At 51.6% G+C, this 22596-nt stretch overlaps 2 protein-coding genes across 2 annotated transcripts; one reads left to right on the top strand and one right to left on the bottom strand.

The window, feature by feature from the left end:
• The first annotated feature begins 95 nt into the window (after window positions 1-95).
• On the top strand, window positions 96-18535 carry itgb8 (integrin, beta 8). Its single transcript, XM_076044089.1, has 16 exons — window positions 96-864; window positions 1857-1945; window positions 3899-4070; window positions 4159-4265; window positions 4348-4487; window positions 5131-5296; window positions 6081-6239; window positions 6892-6987; window positions 7121-7213; window positions 8632-8772; window positions 12341-12734; window positions 12914-13136; window positions 13259-13362; window positions 14096-14212; window positions 16078-16241; window positions 16977-18535. Exons 1-16 carry the CDS (start codon window positions 771-773, stop codon window positions 17106-17108), a joined length of 2391 nt encoding a protein of 796 aa, XP_075900204.1. The 5' UTR covers window positions 96-770; the 3' UTR covers window positions 17109-18535.
• A 901-nt stretch (window positions 18536-19436) lies between these two features.
• Window positions 19437-21956, bottom strand: sp8a (sp8 transcription factor a). The gene is made up of 2 exons (XM_076044090.1): window positions 21557-21956; window positions 19437-21118 (listed from the first exon to the last, which is right to left on the bottom strand). Exons 1-2 carry the CDS (start codon window positions 21575-21577, stop codon window positions 19919-19921), a joined length of 1221 nt encoding a protein of 406 aa, XP_075900205.1. The 5' UTR covers window positions 21578-21956; the 3' UTR covers window positions 19437-19918.
• Between the last annotated feature and the right edge of the window lie 640 nt (window positions 21957-22596).

Genomic DNA, 22596 nt, shown 5'->3' with positions numbered 1-22596 from the left:
CCCACACGCTCCAGTCTCTCCCCCTCTCTCTCCCCTGATAGGGCGAGCGACCGTTTCCATGGTGCCACGGACTATAAACTCAGGCCACTCTGCCGGGCTTCGCACTGTGATGTTCAGTCAGCGTGGAGCTGCGCACCCCCAAGGAGCTCCGGACTCGTGCGTGGCTTCTCTTTTTACGCGTTCGCGCGGCAGAACTCGACTCCGTCCGTCGCCGGGAAGAGCCCCCTCCCCTCCCCTCCCCTCCCCACCCCACGCCGCATCCACCTCCGTCTCTCTTTCTCTCTCTCTCTCTCTCTCACACACACACACACACACACTCACCGTCAGCAGCGAAGCCGCCGCCGCCGCCGCCGTGACGCACCTGCGTCCGGTTTGGAGTCGATGGCGGAACTCGCCCCGCATCCTCCGCCGCCCTCCGCCGCCGCAACGAGCCGCCGACTGCTTCACCTCTGGCTCGCGGTTCCGCGGGGGAGCTCGCTCGTAAGCTGATTTAAAGCGGCGGGGGTGGGGATGTGAGCGCGTCTCTCTCCGGGATTAGCGGCTGATTGGGTGAGCAGGACGAAACTAAACATGCCTCGCGACTCGCACTTACACCGGCTACTGTTCGTGCGCTGGCGGACGCGCAGCGCCCGGTCTCCCGCGGCTCAGCACCAGTAGCGCCGGCCTCTGGACCACCCAGCCACCCCACACCACCACACCCCATCCCGGACAACTGTGCCTCCTGTCGGCCGCCCGCCCCCCATCACCCGCCCAGCTGTGGATAGGATAATATGACTTCCTGGCTCCGCACATGCGGCACCGTCACTCTGCGTCTGCTGCTCTGCTGCTCGGTGGCCGCTGTCTGCGCAGGAGCGTCCGGAGCCGGTGAGTGGAGGCTCATCAGGGGCCAATTACACGCCACATCCCCGCAATTAGTCCCGCATCCTTGACACTGATGCGCAGCATCAGCTCTCGTCCCGTCCCGCCGTGTCTCTGCTCTGTCCTTTCAAACCCTTTCAAGGCTCCTCCTGTCTCGGGGGATTAGGAATGTTTGTATACTGTATGCCTCGCAGAAGATCGGCGGAGCTGCCCGCTCGTCTCGTCCTCATCCTCATCCTCCTACACTGCGCGATGAGCGATCAGATGCCATCAGGAGTTAAATGGTTCAGCTATCAGGATGAGCGCCGGAGGGGCAGCGCAGCTAATTGGGTCAGAGAAGGTTGTTAGTGAGCTGTTAGGACCTGGCAGCCTGCTCCTTTCTCTGCTGACATAAATTGGCTCTGGATAAGGGGGGGATTTCAGCGTGACACATTGACTTTGATGAGTAATTCAATCCAGGTGTTTTTGTTTTTTTTTTCTTTTGTCACGCTTCAGTCAAAGGAACAAACCTTGACAATTTTGTGCTGGAGCTGCAAGCAGCAGAAGGACCCCTGCGTGCGATGATGTGTCCCAGTGTCAGACTCGCCGCAGCACTTGACTCAGTCGAGATGCGTGCGAGTGTGTGTAGTAGGAAAATGACTCGCTCGCACGCGCCACTCCGACAAACTCCAACCTCCAGCACCTGTTCCCACACTCCCATCCCCCTGACCCCCAATCACCCCCCTTCTTTTTTCTGGCTGAATGGCCCGGTGGGAGACGCTAAAGAGGTGCTTCCATCCTCTAAAGTGCAAACCACATCTCTAAACATCCACCAGGGGCCCGTCGGCATGACTAATGAGCGTTGACACGCACATTCCTCCGCTCTTTCATTCATATGCTAATCACATTCCTCCAACCAATTTGTGCCTCATCTCTCTTTCTCTCACACTCACGCTCTCTGTCTCTCCTCCTCATCCTCCTCTTCCTCCTCTTCCTCCCCATCTTCTGACTCTCGGCAGGTGACGGCGGCGGTTGCTGGTCGGAGGGAGTCACCTCGTGCACTCAGTGCCTGAGCCAGGGGCCGCAGTGTGGCTGGTGCTTCAAGGAGGTAGGGAGCCAGGGCAAGCGGGGAAGAGTGTGTGTGTGTGTGTGTGTGTGTGTGTGTGTGTGTGTGTGTGTGTGTGTGTGTGTGTGTGTGTGTGTGTGTGTGTGTGTGTGTGTGTGTGTGTGTGTACAGGCCTGCCCTTTGACCTGTGCGTCTAGGCGAGGGCTCTGTGGCTCATGTGGCAGCCGAGAGTCAAGACGGAGCCGCTTCCTGTCGGTGTGTTTAGTCTGGACGCTCACACACACACACACACACACACACACACACACGCCGCTGCCTTTCATCTGCACGCTGCCCGTCTGTCTTTCCCCTTCTGGGTGTCAGCGCCCGTCTCGTAAAAAAGCGGGCGTCCCGAGCTGGGCTTGAGAAGAGGCCATAAAGACTCCCTGCGCCACCCACACACACACACACACACACACACACACACACACACACACACACACACACACACACACACACACACACACACACACACACACACACACACACACACACACACAGACCAGGGCACAACTCGAGCCAGACCAGACAATCAGCACATGTGTGTTTTTTACAGACCTCAGGTGCTTTCCCACCACGTCAACCATGAAGCTTTATGGGCACAATGAAGGCAATGGGGGAGGGGCGGAGGGAGGGGGGAAGGTGAGTGGCGTGCGGAAGCATTCAAATGCCTATACCCCCCCCCTGCTCACCCCCATCCTCCCCCAACTCCCACGCACACGGTCACGCCACCGCGCTCGGGTTAGCCAAAGGAAACGGAGAAGGTTGAGCGCTTATAAATAAACACATTTGCATCTTCGAAATAAACAGAGGAAGGAGGTGGAGGAAGGGAAGAAGAGGAGGAGGAGAAGCAGGAGAAGTAGCAGGAGGATGAAGTGGAAGAAGAAGTGGAGGACGAGGAGGACGAGGAGGAATGGAAAAGGAAGTGGCTGCAGGAATTTCTGGTCATCCACAAGCGAAGCGAAGCCGCAGAGACGACCATAAATATAAGGCCCGGCTGAGCGGTGGCGAGCATACTTGGACTTTTTCTCGCGGTCATGTGACGCTGCCAGAGTCTCAAGGCGAGCGGGCCTACGACACTCGACACAAGGGCGCACAACGTGTTAAGTGTTGCCGCTGTTGTTGTTGTCGTTGCGCAAAGTGACCCTGAAATACCTGCTAATCCTCAAAGCTGCATCACGATGCTTGTTGTTACCGCAAATTCCAGCAAGAGGGAGGAGCTTCACTGCTTCTGTAATTGATGAGTGAATCATCCCCGAGGGAAGGAAAAAAATATACTTCTGATCTTTGTTTTGTTGATCTGAGAGTTCCCCCCTTTTGATCTTGATCCAGACTCTCGCCACACTTCTGTAGATGCTTTATGAATCAGTGCAATGCCCTTTAAATGTCAGGAGCATCAAATGTCAAACCGCAGTGAGTGACAGCATCCTACAAAACCTTTGAGGATCCTAGTAGCCTCTACAACATCCTCGAAGATCTTAGATTTTACAGCATCCTAGAAGATTTTAGAATTTACAACAACCCACAACATCCTAGAAGATACTACAGCATCCTAGAAGATTTTAGAATTTACAACAACCCACAACATCCTAGAAGATACTACAGCATCCTAGAAGATTTTAGAATTTACAACAACCCACAACATCCTAGAAGATACTACAGCATCCTGGAAGAGTTTAGATTTTACAACATCCAACAAAATCCTAGAAGATCTGTAAGCATCCTGTAACATCCTAGAAGATCCTACAACATCCTAGAAGATCTTGGATTTTATGGCATCCTAGAAGATCCAACAACACCATATAAAATTCTAGAACATACAACATCATAGAAAATCTTGCAACATCCTAGAAGATCCTACAACCTCCCCTCCAACAGCTTCTTGTTGCAAACCTTCTGACAGAACAAACAGCTTTTCTCTCATTGTGTGTGTGTGTGTCTGCGTCCTACCTTCAGGACTTCCTGGATGGGACGGCACCCAGTCGGCGCTGTGGCCTGCCGATGACGCTGCTCCGGAGAGGCTGTGAGGCCGAGTTCATCGAGCAAGCGGAGGTCAAGGTGGAGGTCCAGGCCGCCGTAGGCAGCACGCAGGTGTCGCCGCGGGACGTCAGCATCTCCCTAAGGCCCGGTAGGTAGTGGGCGGGGTTACTCCCACTCCACGGAGGTTCTGCGTTCTGTTTCCCCTGTGACCCGAGTGCCTTTTTCTGTGCGTCCAGGTGCCGAGGCCAGCGTGCTGGTGGAGGTCCGGCAGCTGGAGCGTTACCCCGTGGACCTCTACTACCTGGTGGACGTGTCTGCGTCCATGCAGGAGAACCTGGATCAGGTAGGGGGCGCTGTGACCTGTTACCTGCAGCCGTTTTGTTCCCTCGCTTCCCTCGTCAACGGGTTGGTCTCTGTGGCCGCAGCTGAAGACGGTGGGCGTGGCCCTGTCCCTGCGGATGCTGGAGCACTCCTCAGACCTGTGGCTGGGCTTCGGCTCCTTCGTGGACAAGCCCGTCTCGCCCTACATCGACGTGCATCCGTCCAAGATCAACAACCCCTGCAGGTAGGAGAGGAGACCACCGGGCGACCTTTGACCTCTTGCCATCCCTTCATTGTTTTCAGAGTACTTTGTTGTTTAAAAGTACTCAAACTATGATCGGTCACACAAAGAAATATGTGTAGTCATCTTCCTCATTATCATGATATCAAAAGCTCAGCCGAGTTGCAACAAAAAGATTCCAAAGAAACACGACATGATACACCTCCCATTTCCCCCAAATAGAAACAAATTCCTGTTTGTCAAACAACAACTTGTGACTACTTACCTTTTAACTGAACTTGTACTTGTAAAGACACTCAACTTTCAAACTGTGCAGCCACAACAGCTCATCAGCCTCAAACATCATTTTTTAATTTTCTTTCTTCCAGTTAGTTAGATGCAAATTTTTCGTAGCTGAACAATCGACTGCACGCTAATGCGAGTGCGATGTTTGGAATTCTTCAACTTTTAGGAGGAAAACATTCGTTTTTTTTAAGGTGGTTTTTGGGGGGGAACATTTTGAGCGACTCATCAGTTCCGATGAAAAAAAAGTAATGTCTCATGCCTCATGACAGCAACTCCTGGGAACTCTCTGGGAACTCTCTGGGAACTCGCCTTACCGTGTCTCTGTGACCAACCCCCCGCACCCCCCAACCCCACCCCACAGTGACTACGAGATCCGCTGCCGGCCGGCCCACGGCTTCCACCACGTCCTGAGCATGACGGCCAACATGAGCGACTTCACGCGGGTCATCAAGCGCCAGCGCATCTCTGGGAACACGGACACGCCTGAGGGGGGGCTGGACGCCATGCTGCAGGCTGCTGTCTGCCAGGTGGGGGCCAGCGGAGGGTCTCCTCTCCCCTCTGTGCCAGAGATCTTTTGTTGTTGTTGTTGTTGTTATTGCTGTGGTTTTTGTTTTTGTGTTTTCTTTGTGCGATCCGTCCTGGAGCCAGGCAAGCAGGGGGAGATTGTGGGGGGCGGGGGAGGGGGTGGAGCCTAGGCTGAAAGAGGCCCTTCTTGTCGGGGTGAGGGGTGGGGGTGCAATCAGGATGGATATTACCTCTGGAATCCCACTAAGTAGTGACACCAGCGCCAGACTATGGCAGACACACACTCCCCCCCCTCCCCCCCTCAACACACACACACACACACAGAGTTGCTTATTCTATGACTGCGGGGGAGGAGGTGGGGGGGGTGGGGGGCGCTGAGTAAGCGGCCCTGCGGGGAAACACCGCGGTGGTCGCTGCCGCTCCTGAAATAGACTCTCCATTATGTCTTTTTTTTTGGTTGGCTGACTTCGTTTCCTAAAATAAACACACACGCACACACGCACACACACACACACACACACACTCAGTGACGTGGCGCTGACATCATCAAGGGGGTGGGGGGATGACTGTTGGGTGAATCTCTGGTCTATTTAATCAAGCTGGGGGGTCAGGCGTTGTGTGGAGGCTAAGTTGAAGGAAGAGCTGCTCACCGTGGGGAAAAGTTGATGTGATGAGCAACCAAGTCAGCAGCTTCTGACCAGATGTGCGAGATATGAGAACCACAGCGTTGACCGTCGCCCTCTTATATATAAGGGGAATGATGACTCTTCTGTCTTTCTGCTGCAGGACGCGGTGGGTTGGCGACCGGAGGCCAAGCGTCTGCTGCTGCTGATGACCGACCAGCCGTCTCACCTGGCGCTGGACAGCCGGCTGGCTGGGATCGTGGTGCCGCACGACGGGCACTGTCACCTGGAGAACAACGTCTACACGGGGAGCACCAGGATGGTGAGGAGCTGGACTAACACAAGTAATAACAATAATTAGGGATGCACCGATAACGATACCAGTAATGGGTACCGGTTCCGATGCTGTGGTTGCGTACTCTACTCGTACCCCTGTACGTAATGATACTACAACACCAATACCAGTTGTATATGTTTGCAGTGTATGACAATTTTGTTGAATTTGTGTTTGCACTCACCACATACTGAGGAAAGTTGTTCAAATAACACATCTGTGGAAAACAAAAAAAATATTAAAGTAATTCTGTAATGTATAGTGGCGTTATCTGAACTGATGTTAAGTACTCAGTATCGGTGAGTACTCAATTGTTAGAATAATAATCATGATAAGAAGGAAAAAATACCGCTTGTTTGACAACTCGCCTCTCCAAACCTCCCCTGGCCATCGATGAATACTTGACAAAAAGCTGAAGGAAGAATTCCTGAAATACCCCCATGAAACGTCTTGCGTGTGAGTCCCAAACACGATGGCAGCAGTGTTGCTGGGGGGTAAATGAAGAGAACAGTAACGGGCCGAGGACGGAGCCCTGTGGAACTCCTGCACGATTGCGTTTGTTTAATGGTTTCTTTTTTTGGTCACACTGTTTTGATAACAAACTCCTCCTGGTGGTCACTGGGTTCCTTGCCCTCTGTAGGACCATCCCAGTCTGGGCCTGTTGTCTGACAAGCTGCTGGAGAACCACATCTACTCCATCTTTGCCGTGGAGAAGAAGCAGTACCACTGGTATGAGGTGCGAGCTCACAAATGACACAACAATGCTGAAAGGCTTGCGTGTGCGTGTGGAAGTGCGCCTGTCAACTAACTGTCACTCTTTGAACCCCCGCCCCCACCTCCACCTCCACCCCAACCCCTCCTCCAACCAGGAATTGGTCCGTCTGTTGCCTACCTCCTACTTGGGCAAGTTGGGCCTCTTCCAGGCCCCGAACCTCATCGACCTGGTGGTGGACGCCTACAAGGTGCACAGCCCTACAACCCCTACACACACACACACACACACACACACACACACACACACACACACACACACACACACACACACACACACTTGTGGAGCAGTGCATCACTATTCCGCAGATGCATGTGTCAGCAGATTTTTCCTCCTCCTGGAGAAGAGCAAGGACGCGGGAAAAGGTCATAGAACAAGGCACCAAGAACAGCTGCTGCTGCTGCTGCGGCAGCAGCGTGATTGGAATTCCTGAGCCCACGCACGTATCGGTGCAGAAATGTTGGGGCAAATTATGCGGCAATGTGCCGTGAAAACATGTGTTTCTCTGTTGTGTAATTACTTGTGCGCGGGAAGCAGTGACGCTGCGGCCCAACCGCCTGGCAGCACCGAGGAAGAGGCGGAGCTGCGAGGGCCATTCGGATATTTTTGCTACTTTGATTGTTGAAAGTTGCGACAAAAAGGGATCAGTGAAGATGTTGTGGGTTCGCCGGAGGATCGGATGAAACAGGAAAACACAGATGAGAACACGAGGTTAGGGAAGGGTGAAGCTCCTGTGTGTGTCTGAGAGAGGGAGAGAGAGTGAGAGAGAGAGAGAGAGAGAGAGAGAGAGAGAGAGAGGGAGAGAGGGAGAGTGAGTTGGCAGCAGTCTGCTCTGTAATCTCGCCTCAGGCACAGCGCTCCATTGTTTGCTCCCAGAATCTGCCGAGTCCACAGATCCGGATGCACGGCCACGCAAAGAAATAAAAAAAAACGTGCGGTCACACAAAAACACATGCGGACGCAGAAATACGCAGCAGCAGCAGCAGCAGCAGCAGCAGCCGGAACAGAAGGCTGCATTATCGTAGCCATCGGCCATCGCCGCAGAAGAAAAAAAAATACCCACCTCATCGCAAAAAAAAGAAACACACACAAAAGAGGAGAGATGCTATTCTTGGCCCCGCCTCCGGGTTCCCATGTTCTCCAGGAGCAGGAGAAGAAAAGAGGACAATGACGGCTTTCTGAGGACATGTGACAGCTTAAATTAATCACTCTGCAGTCCTGAACCCGCTTCCGTCACAGCCGTTCTTGATTTTATTAAATTTTAAAAAAAATGCGAGACCATCGTTGTCAATGGAAAATAAACAAAACTGTTACAACAAAATCAGTGTCTTTGAAGCGCCACCGTGTTTAACTCTTCATTGAAATGACTCTAAAAACACTGACAAATGTTTTAATGAAGTACAGCTATTTTATGACTTACTATTAATACAAATTCTTTACGTTCAGTGGGCCAGATTAAAAAGCTTAATGGTCCGCATATGGCCCTAGTTTGCCCTAGAGTGTCACCCCTCCCACCCCGCTACCCCCTGTCGTCCTGTGAACTAGCTTCTCCTTCCACCAGGTGTCTGACCCTCAGCCTTGTTGTTGCTTCTCTCTCTCGCCCTCCAGAAGCTGCTGTCCGAGGTGAAGGTCGCCGTGTCGCTGGACGACCAGGCCGTCGGCAGGTACCGCGTCTCCGTGACCCCCGTGTGCCCCCCAGGCTCCACCGCCGAGGGCCAGGGCTGCCTCGGCGTGCGGCACAACCAGACGGTGAGCAGCACGCAAAACAAACAGCTTCGCCATCGCTGCCCGACGAGTCGCGAGCGGCGGCGCTGGGCTTCGCTATCGCAGAGAAACTCGAGATCGGGCGAATAATCCCGAAGCTAAAGCGGATTACAGGCTGTGTGCAAGAGGAGGAAAAAAAAACACTTTTTCATGAGACACTGCGGCCTTGTTGTCCCCAAATCCCTGCCTTGCTCAACACAAAGGGACTCTGGGGGGAGGAGGAGGAGAGGAAGGAGGTGAACAATGGCGGGGAGGAGGAGGATGAAGAGGTGAAGGTGGGGATGAAGGTGAAGTTGAAGGTGAAGGTGGTGGAGGTGAAAGGGGGGGGTTGAAGGGAGAGGAGGAGTGGAGGGGGGAAGATGAGGGGGAGAGGGAGGTGAAGGTGGGGGTGGAGGAGGAAGAGGTGAAGAATGGGGAGGAGGTGGAGGAGGATGAAGAGGAGGTGAAGGTGGGGGAGGAGGAGGAGAAGGAGGTGAAGGGGGTGGAAGGTGTGGTGGGGGGGAGGAAGGCGGAGGTGAAGGTGAAGCAAGGGGAGGAGGAGGAGGAGGTGGAGGGAGGTTAAGAAGGTGAGGAGATGGAGGTGAAGGTGAAGGAGGAGGAGGAGGAAGAAGAGGAGGTGAAGTAGAGGGAGAAGGTGGAAGAGGGGGAGGAGGAGGTGAAGGTAAAGGAGAGAGAGGTGGAGGAGGAGGTGGAGATCCAGACAAAGAAGGGAGGGTAAGAGGGGGAGGAGGAGGTGGATGTGAAGGAGGGGGAGGTGGAGGAGGAAGAGGAGGAGGAGGTGAAGTAGAGGGAGAAGGTGGAAGAGGGGGGAGGGGGAGGTGAAGGTAAAGGAGAGAGAGATGGAGGAGGAGGTGGAGGTGGAGGCAAAGGAGGGAGGGTAAGACGCGGGGGAGGAGGAGGTGGATGTGAAGGAGAGGGAGGTGGAGGAGGAAGAGGAGGAGGAGGTGAAGTAGAGGGAGAAGGTGGAAGAGGGGGGAGGGGGAGGTGAAGGTAAAGGAGAGAGAGGTGGAGGAGGAGGTGGAGATCCAGACAAAGAAGGGAGGGTAAGAGGGGGAGGGGGAGGTGGATGTGAAGGAGGGGGAGGTGGAGGAGGAAGAGGAGGAGGAGGTGAAGTAGAGGGAGAAGGTGGAAGAGGGGGGAGGGGGAGGTGAAGGTAAAGGAGAGAGAGATGGAGGAGGAGGTGGAGGTGGAGGCAAAGGAGGGAGGGTAAGACGCGGGGGAGGAGGAGGTGGATGTGAAGGAGAGGGAGGTGGAGGAGGAAGAGGAGGAGGAGGTGAAGTAGAGGGAGAAGGTGGAAGAGGGGGGAGGGGGAGGTGAAGGTAAAGGAGAGAGAGGTGGAGGAGGAGGTGGAGGTGGAGGCAAAGGAGGGAGGGTAAGACACGGGGGAGGAGGAGGTGGATGTGAAGGAGAGGGAGGTGGAGGAGGAAGAGGAGGAGGAGGAGGTTCAGGCTCTTTCAGCGCTAACAGACTCCCAGCGACTCCTGAGCCGTTCAGCTCTGCTAACTTGCTGACTCATGCCAGCCGACCAAAACTGTGCCGTTATAAAAGAATCCCAACTAATCCGTCAGGGAGGATTAGGGAGCCGCGGCCCAGCGACATTCTCCAGAAGGCCGATAAAAATCTCCGCCTGACACTGACAGACGTCTTCTGGTCGCCGCTGCAGGATTTACTCTTCCGTGACTTTTTAGCCGCGGAGGAAAAATACTCTTTTTATTGCACCAAACGTTATTTACGGTGTTGCGCCTCCGCTGGTGTGGAATAGAATCTCAGAAGCGACAGCCAACACTTTTCTGTGGGGGGAAATCGTTCATCTCTCAGATTTGCTTGTTTTCACAACCTCTGCAGGCCGCCTACCAACATTTGTCTTCCAGCGAGCGAGCGAGCGAGCGAGCGAAAAAAAAAAAATTGTCTCTCTGTCACAGCTGCCAAGGCAGACTTGGTGTTTATGGTGAAATCAACCTCCATTTATTCTTTTTTTTTCTTTTCTTTTTTTAAAAGAATTCTGCTCTCCAGAATGAGAATCTACAGTCTTGCTGGTGACTCACAGTCGCACCCTTCCGAGTTACTGGACGCTGTTCGCTGGCATCCTGATGATATGCAGCAGCTCAGAGGTCGGGGGTCAAGGGGTCCTTTCCTTTACAAAACCCATCCACGCAACAGTTAGACAGTGTTGGGAAAAGTGGATGCAGGGGGTAGAAACTTTGCGCCTGAAGCCTTGGCGAGCCAACGCTGCCCAACGCCAACGCCTTTGGCGAGACATTGGCTCAGCAGCGCCCCCCTCTGAGAAAAACCTTCAGCTACTTTCTGTTAATATGGGGAAAAAAACTTCCATCCACCTGATAAAACGGTCTCCAGCAAATCCATGACGAAACCTTTTCAGCAGCAGCTAATGTTTGCATCCCCTTCCTGCTCTTCTTCTGTAGTTTTCTGCTGTAGTTTTTTTTTGTGTCCACCTGCTTCTTTGCTCTTGCGCCTCCCAGCTCTTTGTTTGTAATGGAAGCTGTTCGGCTGAGGAATTGCCCCCCCAAAAAATAAAAAAAGAATTCAGAGGTTGTGGGTTTCATTCCCGGGCCTCGGGCCATTTTGTAAGGAGTTTGAATGCTCTCCCTGTGTCTGTGTGGGTTCTCTCCGGGTTCTCTGGCTGCCTCCTGCAGTTTAAAAACATGCAAGTGAGGTGAATTGGAAACTCAAATTGACCGTCGATGCGTGTGTGGGAACAAATGGTCGTTTGTCTTTGTCTCAACGTGGCCCTGCGAACTGGCCAGTAGTCCAGGGCGTCACACTGCCTTTGCCCTATGATAGCAGGGATAGGCTCCAGCAGACCCCCGTCACCCTGAGCTCAGGAAGAAGCAGGTATTGAAATGGGATGGAGGGATGGATGGAGGGATGGATGGAAACACCATCTCTTAGAGGACAAGATGAATATGATTCCAGAGGTGGTGTCTGAGCAACAACAAGCAGCTACAATTTACCAGGAACTTGCTCACAGGAGGCAAGAAAGAGAAGATCACTGAACCTGAACTGCGAAAGGAGGTGGTTTCAAATGGCCTTTGGACAGATGCGTCTCAGTGTGAACAGGTGTGGAGCTCTAACGTCATGGAGCAGACAGAAGCAGTAGAAAACAGCAGTGACTGGACAGAGGAGGAGCCCCATTGGCTCATCAGTGTGTGGGGAGACGCAGTAGCTCCATTCAAGCCAAGCTCCAGGCCATGTATGGCAACAAGTGCCGCTGTCGCAATTATATGTATGTATGAGTATGTATATCACACACTACACGCTACGCTGGACCACGCCTCAGATCTGACGTCGTTGCTACAGCAACCTGTCAGATGGCTCAATAATGTGGCCCAGCCAGAACAGAACCACATCCCATTTGGACACTGGCTAAAAACAGTGTGGACAGTCAGAGAAAGAATCTGATCTGAATCAGATTCGCCTGCAGTCTGAACGCAGCCTAAGTTTTCAGGTTTTATCCTCTTCTGGTATTGAAGTGTCTCTGTAGCCAGAAAGGGTGATGGAGCTCTGACCTCCGAGCTTCCTGTCCCGTCCTCAGGTCTACTTCAACATCACCGTCGGCCTGACCTCCTGCCTCAGCGACGGCCGAGACCAGGAAGACGTGACAATGGTGGTCCGGCCCATCGGCTACAACGAGTCCACGCTGGTCCGCATCCGCTCCAAGTGTGGCTGCAGCTGCGGCGCCGCCCAGCGCTGCTACGACCACCAGCACCAAGAGCACCAGGCGACCTGCAGCGGCCTGCAGGGCGGCGCCGGCAACGACGGAGGAGGAGGCTGCCGGGCCGAGGGGTCAGAGGTCGACTGCAGTGGGCGCGGTGTGTGTGAGTGCGGCAGGTGTGTGTGCGAGCAGAGCAGGCTGGGCGCCGTGTATGGAAAACACTGCGAGGTGGACGACTTCTCGTGTCCCTACGAGGGGGGGCTGCTGTGTGCAGGTGAGGGGGCGGGGCGACATAGGGGTGTTTAGAGGTGGGGAGGGGCTTTGTTGGGGGGGGGGGGGGCACCTTCAGAACGAGAAAATGAGAAAATGCTCCTCCATGTTTTTATTTTGTTTTTTTCTTACGAGTGTTTTTGTGCATTTGTGTGCGTCTTTGTACGTCTGTGTTTGTCCCAGGCCGAGGTGCGTGTGTGTCCGGCCGGTGTGTGTGCGTCGACGGCTGGGGCGGAGACAACTGCGGATGCTCCACCTCCACCGCCGGCTGCCAATCGGCCGACGGCTCCATCTGCAGTGGGCGGGGCCGCTGCGAGTGCGGCAGGTGTGTGTGCGACGACCCGCAGCTCCACGGAGACCAGTGTGAGAGATGCCCCGCCTGCCAGAGCAGCTGTCAATCAAACTGGTAGCTCCTCCCGCCTCCGTCTGCACCTGGCTGCTGTTGATGTTGTTGTTGTAACCAACCCAAGCTGAAGCTCCCTGTCACTCTTCCTCTTCCTCCTCCTCTTCCTCCACCTCCTGCTGCAGGAATTGCGTGGACTGTCACGTGTCTCATGGCCTCGGCCCCCTACAGGCAGAATACTGCAACAGGACCTGCCAACCCTCGGTGCTGTACTCTGAGAAGCTGACAGGTAACGAGAGCAACAACAATTAGCATCGCTGGCTAAAATGAAAAAACACATTGACGTTTGCAGTGCGGCACCTTGTCAAGACTGTGAACCCACAGACAAGGTATTCTAAAATAAATTCTAAAATAATCTATTTTTTTTATACTAAAATAATCTCCCTCTTAAATATCATCCACTTTTCTATTCATCTACACAACAGCTCAGCTCGACTTCAAGCAACAACTGTCATAATCATCAAGTCAATTACTTTTAACGGAAATACTTTTCAGTGTAGTAGAAAGTCCGGTCTCTTGATGCACAGTTGCACAATATCGGGACTCAAAGTAAAAAGAAAAGTTAACCAGAAAAAGCAATATTCAACTAAAGTACAGATGCTTGAAAACTCGACAGTAACAAAGTACATCTCTGCTGGCCGCACACGCTCACAGTTCACGGGGTCCTTGACCAAATACTCTGTTGCTGAAGTGAAAACGTTGTGTAACCCCCGCAAAACAAGCGGCTTCGTCCAGCGCTCGACTCCTGAAGGGAGGAGCAGGCGGGACGCTGCTGCTGCACAAACACACAGTGATCGATTGGCAAAGTGCATCAGCATCAGCTCTCTGGTAATGCGGCCCCTCATTGATCCCCCCCACCCTGTTTTTAGAAGCACTTGCGAGGGCTTTTTTTTCTTTTTCCCCCGGAGCTTTAAATATCTGCTGCTTGACCTCCCGTCTGTGTGTGTGTCTGGTCCCGGCAGGTGAGCCGGGGCAGGTGTGGGTCCAGTGTCTGTTCATCAGCAGCGCCGGCTGCCGCTACCGCTTCCAGACACGCTCGCAGTCGGGCGAGAGCCGGCTGCACATCAGCACCACAGCAGGTAGGGTGTCGGTCGGTCGTCGGTCGGCATACACACACACACACACACACACACACACACACACACACACAAGAAAGACTCACACAAACACGTCTTCATTTGGGGTCTCTTCCGCTGTTGCGTTCAAGTGCACCCCGGTGTGTTGGAGTCAGCAGGCCTGCCGTCGGCCTCACAGCTGCTCTTCACATTTCCCCTCCAGTTCCCAGCTCACTTTCTCCATCTGCACACACACACACACACACACCCGTGCACCAGCTCTCCCAAGCACTGAGTTACACCACTACAGCAGATCCGAGTCTTGCAGTTTGGCTCCCCTCCTCCTCCCCCTCCACCCCGCCACCTCCCTCCTCCCAATTTTTTTGGAACAGCGCTCCTCATTGTGCTCCCCCCTCTCCCCCCCTCTCCTCCCCTCTCACTCTCCACTCACTCTCTCCCCTTCACTCACCCCGGCACCCCCCACCCCCACCCCTAGCGCCCCACCTCAGCCCTCCGCGGCCCAACGGGACGCTCTCTTCCTGCTCACGCCCACTCAGGTCGCCATGGTAACCGTGTTACAAAATGTCAAAGTCCTCTTTGTGGCCCTTTGTGCCGAGCGACGGCGCCGTCATCCGCACATGGCCCCGTTCGGGTTGGTTCTGCACGGCGCTGCTGGCACTGCTGGCCCAGACTGCGGGTGGGTGAGGGGGGTGAGGCCGGGGGTGTGGGGGAGAAATTGGTTACTCAGGTGCTGAGGATGAATGCAGGGAGCGGTTTGACTTGGAGTTATTTTCACTTTTTTTGGGGTTTTGGGTTTTGGTTCTGCTAGCTAACAGAAGTGGGTCGACTGTACACAGGGAATGTATTCAGATATAATATAATATTTCATAAACTCTCATAAACCCTTTGTGAGGGCCATTCGGATCGATGGAATGACAGCGATGGATGAGACCGTCAATCTTCACTTTTATCAACACGTGTTGTTTTTGGATGAGAGGTCACATGTGACTCCCATGTCACTGTACTTTTCATCCCTACATCGCACTATTGATTATATAAAACATTGAAATAAAAAGAAAGAAATCTCTCCAGGTGTCCAGTGTATTTAGCCCTCTGTTTTTAGGCAGGCCAAAAACAAGGCGGTGTCTGAACGTTCAATACGTGGTGCGGTGACTTGAAGGTCCAGTGTGTAAAATTTTGATTGATTTATGATTTCTATATATTGATAAAAACATAATATACTGCCCAATACAATACAATCAATACATTAATAAAAGGGTGTTTTCGCAGTTCAATAAAAGTAATTTGGTTTTCCTACGCATAGAAGAATCTACATAGATCCTGGGACTTGCCGCAGGTAGCTGCCTTCTAGCACCACCATATTTCTAAGGAAGCCTGGTGTGGACAATCCAGCTGCCTGACAACGCGTTTAGTATTTAGGGTGACTGCTTGCACCCTCAAATAAACCAAAGAAGAAGAGTAGGTGGACGAAGAATCCAGGTTTGGGTGTGCAGTCCACCGTAGTTCACTGGCAAGCTCAAGAGGGGGAGAGCGAGTGAAAGACGCTGCAATTTAAAACGTAACCACTTGATGTCGCCGTTTCTTCGTCAAAATCTCCAAACATTACACACTTCACTTTTACCCTGGGAGAGGTATCAGCGTTCTTTGTGATGTCACATAGGACTGATTTCCACATTTCTGTGCCGTTTTGTCAGCGCGGCTGGGAAACTGAGTCAAGGATGGACTTTGTTCCGTCTTGTTGACAGACACAGATTAATGAAAACCTTGAAAGACATAGGTTTGAAGACATAATTCAAATGGTTTGGAGCTTTGGAGTTCATGGCCCTGAGAAGTGTCCTTACTGTGGAATTATTCTCCCACCCCTGCAGAGTGCGCCGGCAGTGGCCGGCTGGTGGGGGCCTTCCTGAGCGTGTGCGCCCTGACGGTGCTCTGCGGCCTGGTGGTGGTGGCCATGTTTCGCCTGGTGCTGCAGAAGAGAAGCCGGTCAGCAGGGGGCGCCCATGAGGACAGAGACTTTCACTGCACTGGGAAGGTTCGTTCTCTTATTTTTTTGTACAAAAAAAGAAAAAGAAATAGAAAAGGTTATATGGAGACGCTCATTTCCTGCCGTGTCCCCGGAGCGCTTGGGATATTTATCGCTGATGTGCAACCGTCGAGTGAAAAAGCAGCACTGAGAAATCCGAGTCCAGCTGCAGCTGTGTTTTACATTTCCTCTCCACTCCCAGCTCACTCGCAACTGTGTCCAAATTTGTGACTTAATAATGATGAGATGGAGGAAATTTAATTAAAAAAAAATATGTATTAAAAAAAACAAAACAAGAACAACATCTCTACGGATTGAATCAGATCAAGTGTAAATGCAGCACAGTTCCCTCCTGAGTTCACTCTGAGTGTTGCTCGGTCCAAGTGTTACTTGGTAAACATCTGGTACAGTAACACTGGGACGTCCGCAGGGGACGGCCAGTCGCTGACGTAACGGTCACTCTCAGAGGGACCTCGGCGATGCGAGTGGAACTATCTTCCTGTTACATTTATGTAACAGGGGGAATTCAGTTCCAAATCAAAATCTGTTTTGACCTTCGACGGGGCGACGCTAGCAAGAAACAACTGAAGAAAGAACCCCTTTTTTAGCCCCGCCCACTAAAACCCTTGATGGAAACGGCTCAAACTTTGAATTCCGACAGCTCTCGGTCCATCTGGAAAAAAAACTGTGGACACTGACAATGGGGGCAGAGCTAATTGATCTGACTTTCCCGTGTTCTTTCAGGACCTGTCGTACATCCCCACGAGCAACGAGAAGACGGTCACCTACAGGAGGGACCGCCCACCTGACCACCCCGTGGAGCTGCATGTCCAGCTATCTAAGATGCCGCTGGGGAGCGATGGCTGGCAGTTCTGAACTGAACTGCGGAGGAAACGCAAAAGCAAAGAGGAGCAACTTGGCTGAGCGCTTCATTTTGCGCTTTTTGTTTTTTCATTCTCGCCCCCCATCTGAACTCTGAACCAGCGGTTGTCCGAACGCCACCAAACTCACAAACTGTGACTGACTGACCGACTGACAAGGCCAGTAACCAAGGAGACGGAAGGCACAGGTCCTCCAAGCTGCTCAGACGATGCTCCTTCCACAGGGTCAGAGGTCACGTCACACTATTTTTTTTTTCTCTTTTTTGGCTGTCAAGCAAGCACACACTACTCCAGCTCATTCCGTGTGTGTGTGTGTGTGTGTGTGTGTGTGTTTGTGTGTTTCATGTAGACACTTCCATGCTCTACATTGTGTAGACTCTCTATTTATTATAGTTTTTTCCAACAAAAAAAACGATATCATTATTGTTCGTTTCCTTGTCTGGCCTTAGTCTGCCCTCTTGTGGCAAATGTTAGGTACGACACGTAACTAGTGACCATTAGGGACCTCAGCTGTTTTCTTGGGACGGTCGTCGCCCACAAAGTGCGCCAATGTTGACTCTCTATGCCTTTCTTTCCTTCATGTTTCAACTTACAAATGGTAGCATCATACATTTGCTGTCGCGTGTTGCGTTTTTTTTGCTCGTCTGCACTTGATCAACTGCAATCACCAACTGAGGGTTTACTCTGTCATTTTTCTGTGAAACGATGCGCGAGGTTATCTGCTAAGACTTGCACTAGAACAGCTGTTTTTGCATTATACTACTGAAACCAGTGGGGGGCGGGGGTGGAGAGATGGGATGGCTGGAGTACGGTGAACATGGGGCATTAGGAGGCGTCTAAGGAGCACTACGGAACCGCTTGAAGCCGACCACGCAACAAGAACAACCACACAAACACAACACTGGAGCAACAATGGACTGAGTATTTATGTTAACGCAGTGGCAACTGTATTGTTGAGGCGCTTGTGCGCGGATACGAGCCAAACTGCCCTCATCAAAAGGTACAAAATGAGCTCTGCGGAGCCGAGAAGACACTCCCTCACCTTGACTAACAGTTTTCATCTCTGTTTAATACCCACATTGTTTACAGATTTTTTTTTAATTATTATTATTATTCTTCCTCAAGTTTGAAACACTAATTTCTATTTATTTAGATGTCTTTTTTTTTAATTTATGTTGATTGTGCTTTTATACAATGAGGCTGCTGGACCAGCAGTTGGTTGGTACTGTTTGTGATCACGAGGAGCGGGTCCGTCTCTCTAATCATGAGGTTAATCCAAGCAATAATAATAATGATCTCATCTAGCAGGGTATTGGGTTCCTGGAGTAACAACAGCACTTTTCTTTGTATTGCTGTCAATTAATGTGATTAGTTGTGTAGCATGACTTTTTTTTTTTTTTCATAATAAAATGTGCAAAAACCTCTTTGTCCTTTGGTCATTTCTGCAGCCATTTCTGCATTGTGAGGCCTGCAGCTGGATGAAGAGTCCAAAAACAAAGATTAAGAATCATTTTACACTAAGTCCAACAAAGCTATTGATTAATCAATGCAACAAAGATTTAACGGTCTGAAAAAGTCTGAAACAGGCATTGTTTTCTTGAGTAAATGGAATCCTTTTTTTTTTCCTTTTTTTTTTTTAAACCCTTTTACAAGATTAGATTGACTTAACATTTTTAAACAAAATTCCATATTTTGGATTTCACTCAAATTTTAAAATGCATATGGAAAACATTTACGTCAATTTGGTTCCTTTGGTTCCTTTTTTAAAGAGAACAAATTTTAGCCGTGTTTTGTCCGCTTTCCAGTTGACAAAAAAAAAAAAGTGTGCCGATGAATATTGACCGCGAGGGGGAGACAAAGATGAAGGAAAATGGATTACTTGCTTTTTGGGAGCAACAGTTGGAGTGAGTGAATTTTATGTATCTCATCTTATATCTTAACTATCAGCGGCCTTTAATACGATTTTTTTATTCTGTCACCAATGCACAGCAGAAATAAAATCTTAAAATAAACCATGTATTTTTATTTAAAATGTTTGTGTCCTGACTTGTCCCCGGTGTCACGCTGCCTTCGCCCTGTGATAGCTGTGACAGGCTCCAGGAGACCCCCGTGACCCTGAGCTCTGGACGAAGCAAGTATGGAAAACGGATGGATGGACGGTTGGGTCCTTTTTTTGGTTTTTGGTTTTTAAGTTGAGTTTTGAATTTTCTACTAACTGATAAATGCATATTTGAAATGTCTTTCTTTTTTCTTTTTTTTTTAATTAAATTGCAGTACATTATAATAAAGACTATTTCATGACTAAAATCCACATTTGAGGGTTATTTGCTTTTTAGTGAAACATGTATGAAGTATCGTTTACACGAGGTTTATTTGCAACAACTAGAAAAATACGACTTTCAACTTACATCCAAATCAAAAAGCAGCAGGGCAATAATACATGAGGAAAATAACCTGCTTTAATGATACCAGTTGTTGGCACAAAAAAGAGGCGTCGATGATAAAAAAAAAAAAAAATTAATAATAATAATAATAATAATAATAATAATAAAAAAAAACAACCAAAAAAAACGTAACAGCTTTACCTGAAATCCAGAAAAGAAAGAAACACAAAAGGTACCGAGGAGAAAACAGCAGGATAACATTGCGTTTGTGGAATAAATTAGATACTGACGCAAAAACAAAGTAGAATTTTACAGGAGGCCGCAGGTAACAGCATGAGGTATAACGCCGTGTGCTCGCATCATAAAGTGCTGTCTGAGTGTGTGTGTGTGTGTGTGTGTGTGTGTGTGTGTGTGTGTGTCTTCACGACTCCACCGCGCTCTGTTTGACGTGCAGCAGCCCGGGCCCGGGGGACGGGCTCGGGCTGGTGTCCGTGTCGCTGCTGCCCCCCCTGGCCGCCGCCGCCTCGGCGGCAGCCTCCTCCGAGCCTTCGGCGCTGTGCGTCCGCAGGTGTTTGCTCAGGTGGTCGGAGCGCATGAAGCGCTTGCGGCACACGGTGCACTCGAAGCGCTTCTCGCCGGTGTGCGTGCGCAGGTGCCGCTGGAGCTCGTCGGAGCGCGTGAAGCGCTTGCCGCAGAAGAGCCAGTTGCAGACGAACGGCCGCTCGCCTGTGTGCCAGCGCAGGTGCGCCTTCAGGTGCGACGTCTTGCCGTAGACCTTGCCGCAGCCAGGGATGTGGCAGCTGTGCAGGCCCCTCCGCCGCGGGTTGGCGGCGGCCTGGCCCAGGCTCTCCGCCTCCTGGCAGTTGGGACAGTCGCACGTGGCCCTGCCGGGGTTCCGCCGCGAGGAGGGGCGCGAGGGCGCGGGTAGGGAGACCCCCGGGCTGCTGGTTAGTGCGGGTGGCCCGGCCGCCGCCGCCGTTTCCATATAAGGGGCTGGAACATGTGGCCTGAAGCCGTCAAACAGGTGCTGCGTGGCGGGCAGCAGGTGGGGAGACGCTCCGGGGCTGAAAGCGGAGCTGTAGTCGGTGCCGTAGCCGCTTAGGGTGGAGGGAAGCCCGGCGGGGCTCTGCGTGTCCACCCAGCTGCTGCCCATGTCCCACCAAGCCGCGGGGCCGGTCCCGACCTCCCCCACAGGCTTGAACCACGGCTCGTAGGGATGCGGGTGCATCCTCGGGTAAATCCCATTGATGCCCTCCACCGCCGGGGGGAACTTGGCCAGGAGCACCGGCCGCTGCACGGGCTCTGGGACGCTGCCGTCCGACGACGCAGCGCTCTGGTACATGGAATAGTCTCCTGCGAAGGGGGAGCCGGAAGCCCCGGTCACCGAGAAGGCGCTGGAGGTCTCAGTCAGAGCTCCACTGCCGATGTTCCTGCAGCCAAGCGGCGGGACCCCGAGCGACGAGAGGCCGGAAGGCGAGCCTGCTTTCCACGGGTGGAAACCCTTGACGAGACCCGGCGCGCCGTCGCACAGAGCGGGAGAGCTGGAGGGGCCGGGCTCGCCGATCCTGCTGCAGGTGGCGGCCAGCATGGCCAGCGGTGTGCTGCCGAGCCGGGGCTCTTCCTGAGGGGGCGTAGGGAGAAGCACGAACGGTTAAAAGTCTGCCTGTCTTGTCTGTCACAAACAGAGTGTTGGCACCGCGAGTGCGTAAAGGCGCGCAGCAGGACTCAAGAGCAGCGATGATCTAACATATATTACGAGTATTGAGCTCGCCTGCCGTCTGCCTTTCTTACTGTTTGAGCAAGTAAACGAAAAAGAGCCGTACATGTGCAGCTGCAAAGTGGGAGAGACTCCAACTGAACCTGTGGCGGTTTCCAAAGTGACCAACTATAACAACGAGGTGCCTCAAGACCGAACTCAGTGGTTCATGTGAGATTGCCGTCAGGTTGCAATTGAAATCCAAGCAGGAGATTAAAAAACAGCTTTAACCAAGTTTTCTAAACTTAATTTACACAATAAATAAATAAATACATACATACATAAAGAGTAGACCAAACTCACCCCTAACAGTGTGGCAGCCATGGTCGGTGCGATCCTCGGCTGCTTCTTCAGTCTCGTGCGTTCGTGTGCGTGACGAGCCGATGTGACGTCCTCCTCTGTGTCTGTCTCTGTGCGAGTGTGTGTCAGTGATGTCGCGCTCGAAGCTCCTTCGCGGTTTTTAGGCGCAGCAGCGCGCCCGAGGACCAATCAGAGGGCAGCACTCGAATCGTGGAAGCCGAAGAGTTCTTTCTTTTTTTTTTTTTTTTCTTTCTTCTTTTTTACCTCGAGGTCGTCGTAAATTTAGATTTTTGTGCATGGAGAAGAGAAGAGAGGAGAGGAGGCCACAACAAGGCGACGCAACAAGTGACTAATAGAGTCGAATAGTTTTTTGAGAGAGAGAGATTTTGCAGTTATAGAAGATGGATTTATTATGTAGCCTTGTTTTCTTACTAATAAAACCCTGAAGTCTGTCAAAAGACCAAAAATAAAAGATATTTGAAGGCGGTGGACTGATGATTCAGACACGAAATCTTTGTACAGCTTCACGTCTTGCCTGCGTATTTTTTTTCTTTATGTTAAAGTATTTCTTTCTTTCTTTCTTTCTTTATTCTTAAAAATAAAAAAATAAAAATAAAAATAAATTTAAGCCGAGCTGGCCTGGCAGTCTGAGCAGCAGCGGTGATGAATGAGAGTCCGGCCCACTCCGGCCCATCCTGTTCCCGGGGCGTTACCAGCCGGCCCCGGGGTAGGGAGGGGCGGACACCTCGGCAGCCTCCTCTGCAATTCCATCTCATTCAAGCGCAGCAGCGACAACAACAACAATAACAGCAACAACAAAAAACTAAATAATGTGGGCTCTTAAGACAAGACCTCCCCTTCCTGTGCCTCCAGTTTTTACAGCTCATTTACACGCGTCGTCCGCACGACAAAAAACACCCGGTAACTCTTTTAAAAACGCTGTTAATATATTAAAAAAAGAGAGAAAAAAGAAAAAAATCCGAGTCTAGTTTTTAATGAAGTCAGATCATTGGAGAGAAAACAGTGATCACATTTATTTTTAG

This window comes from Nelusetta ayraudi, unplaced genomic scaffold (genome assembly GCF_046127955.1).
Source record: "Nelusetta ayraudi isolate G7.1 ecotype Tasmania unplaced genomic scaffold, CSIRO-AGI_Nayr_v1 ptg000079l, whole genome shotgun sequence".
Taxonomy (NCBI): Eukaryota; Metazoa; Chordata; class Actinopteri; order Tetraodontiformes; family Monacanthidae; genus Nelusetta; species Nelusetta ayraudi.
This window is presented reverse-complemented; position numbering and strand designations above follow the sequence as displayed.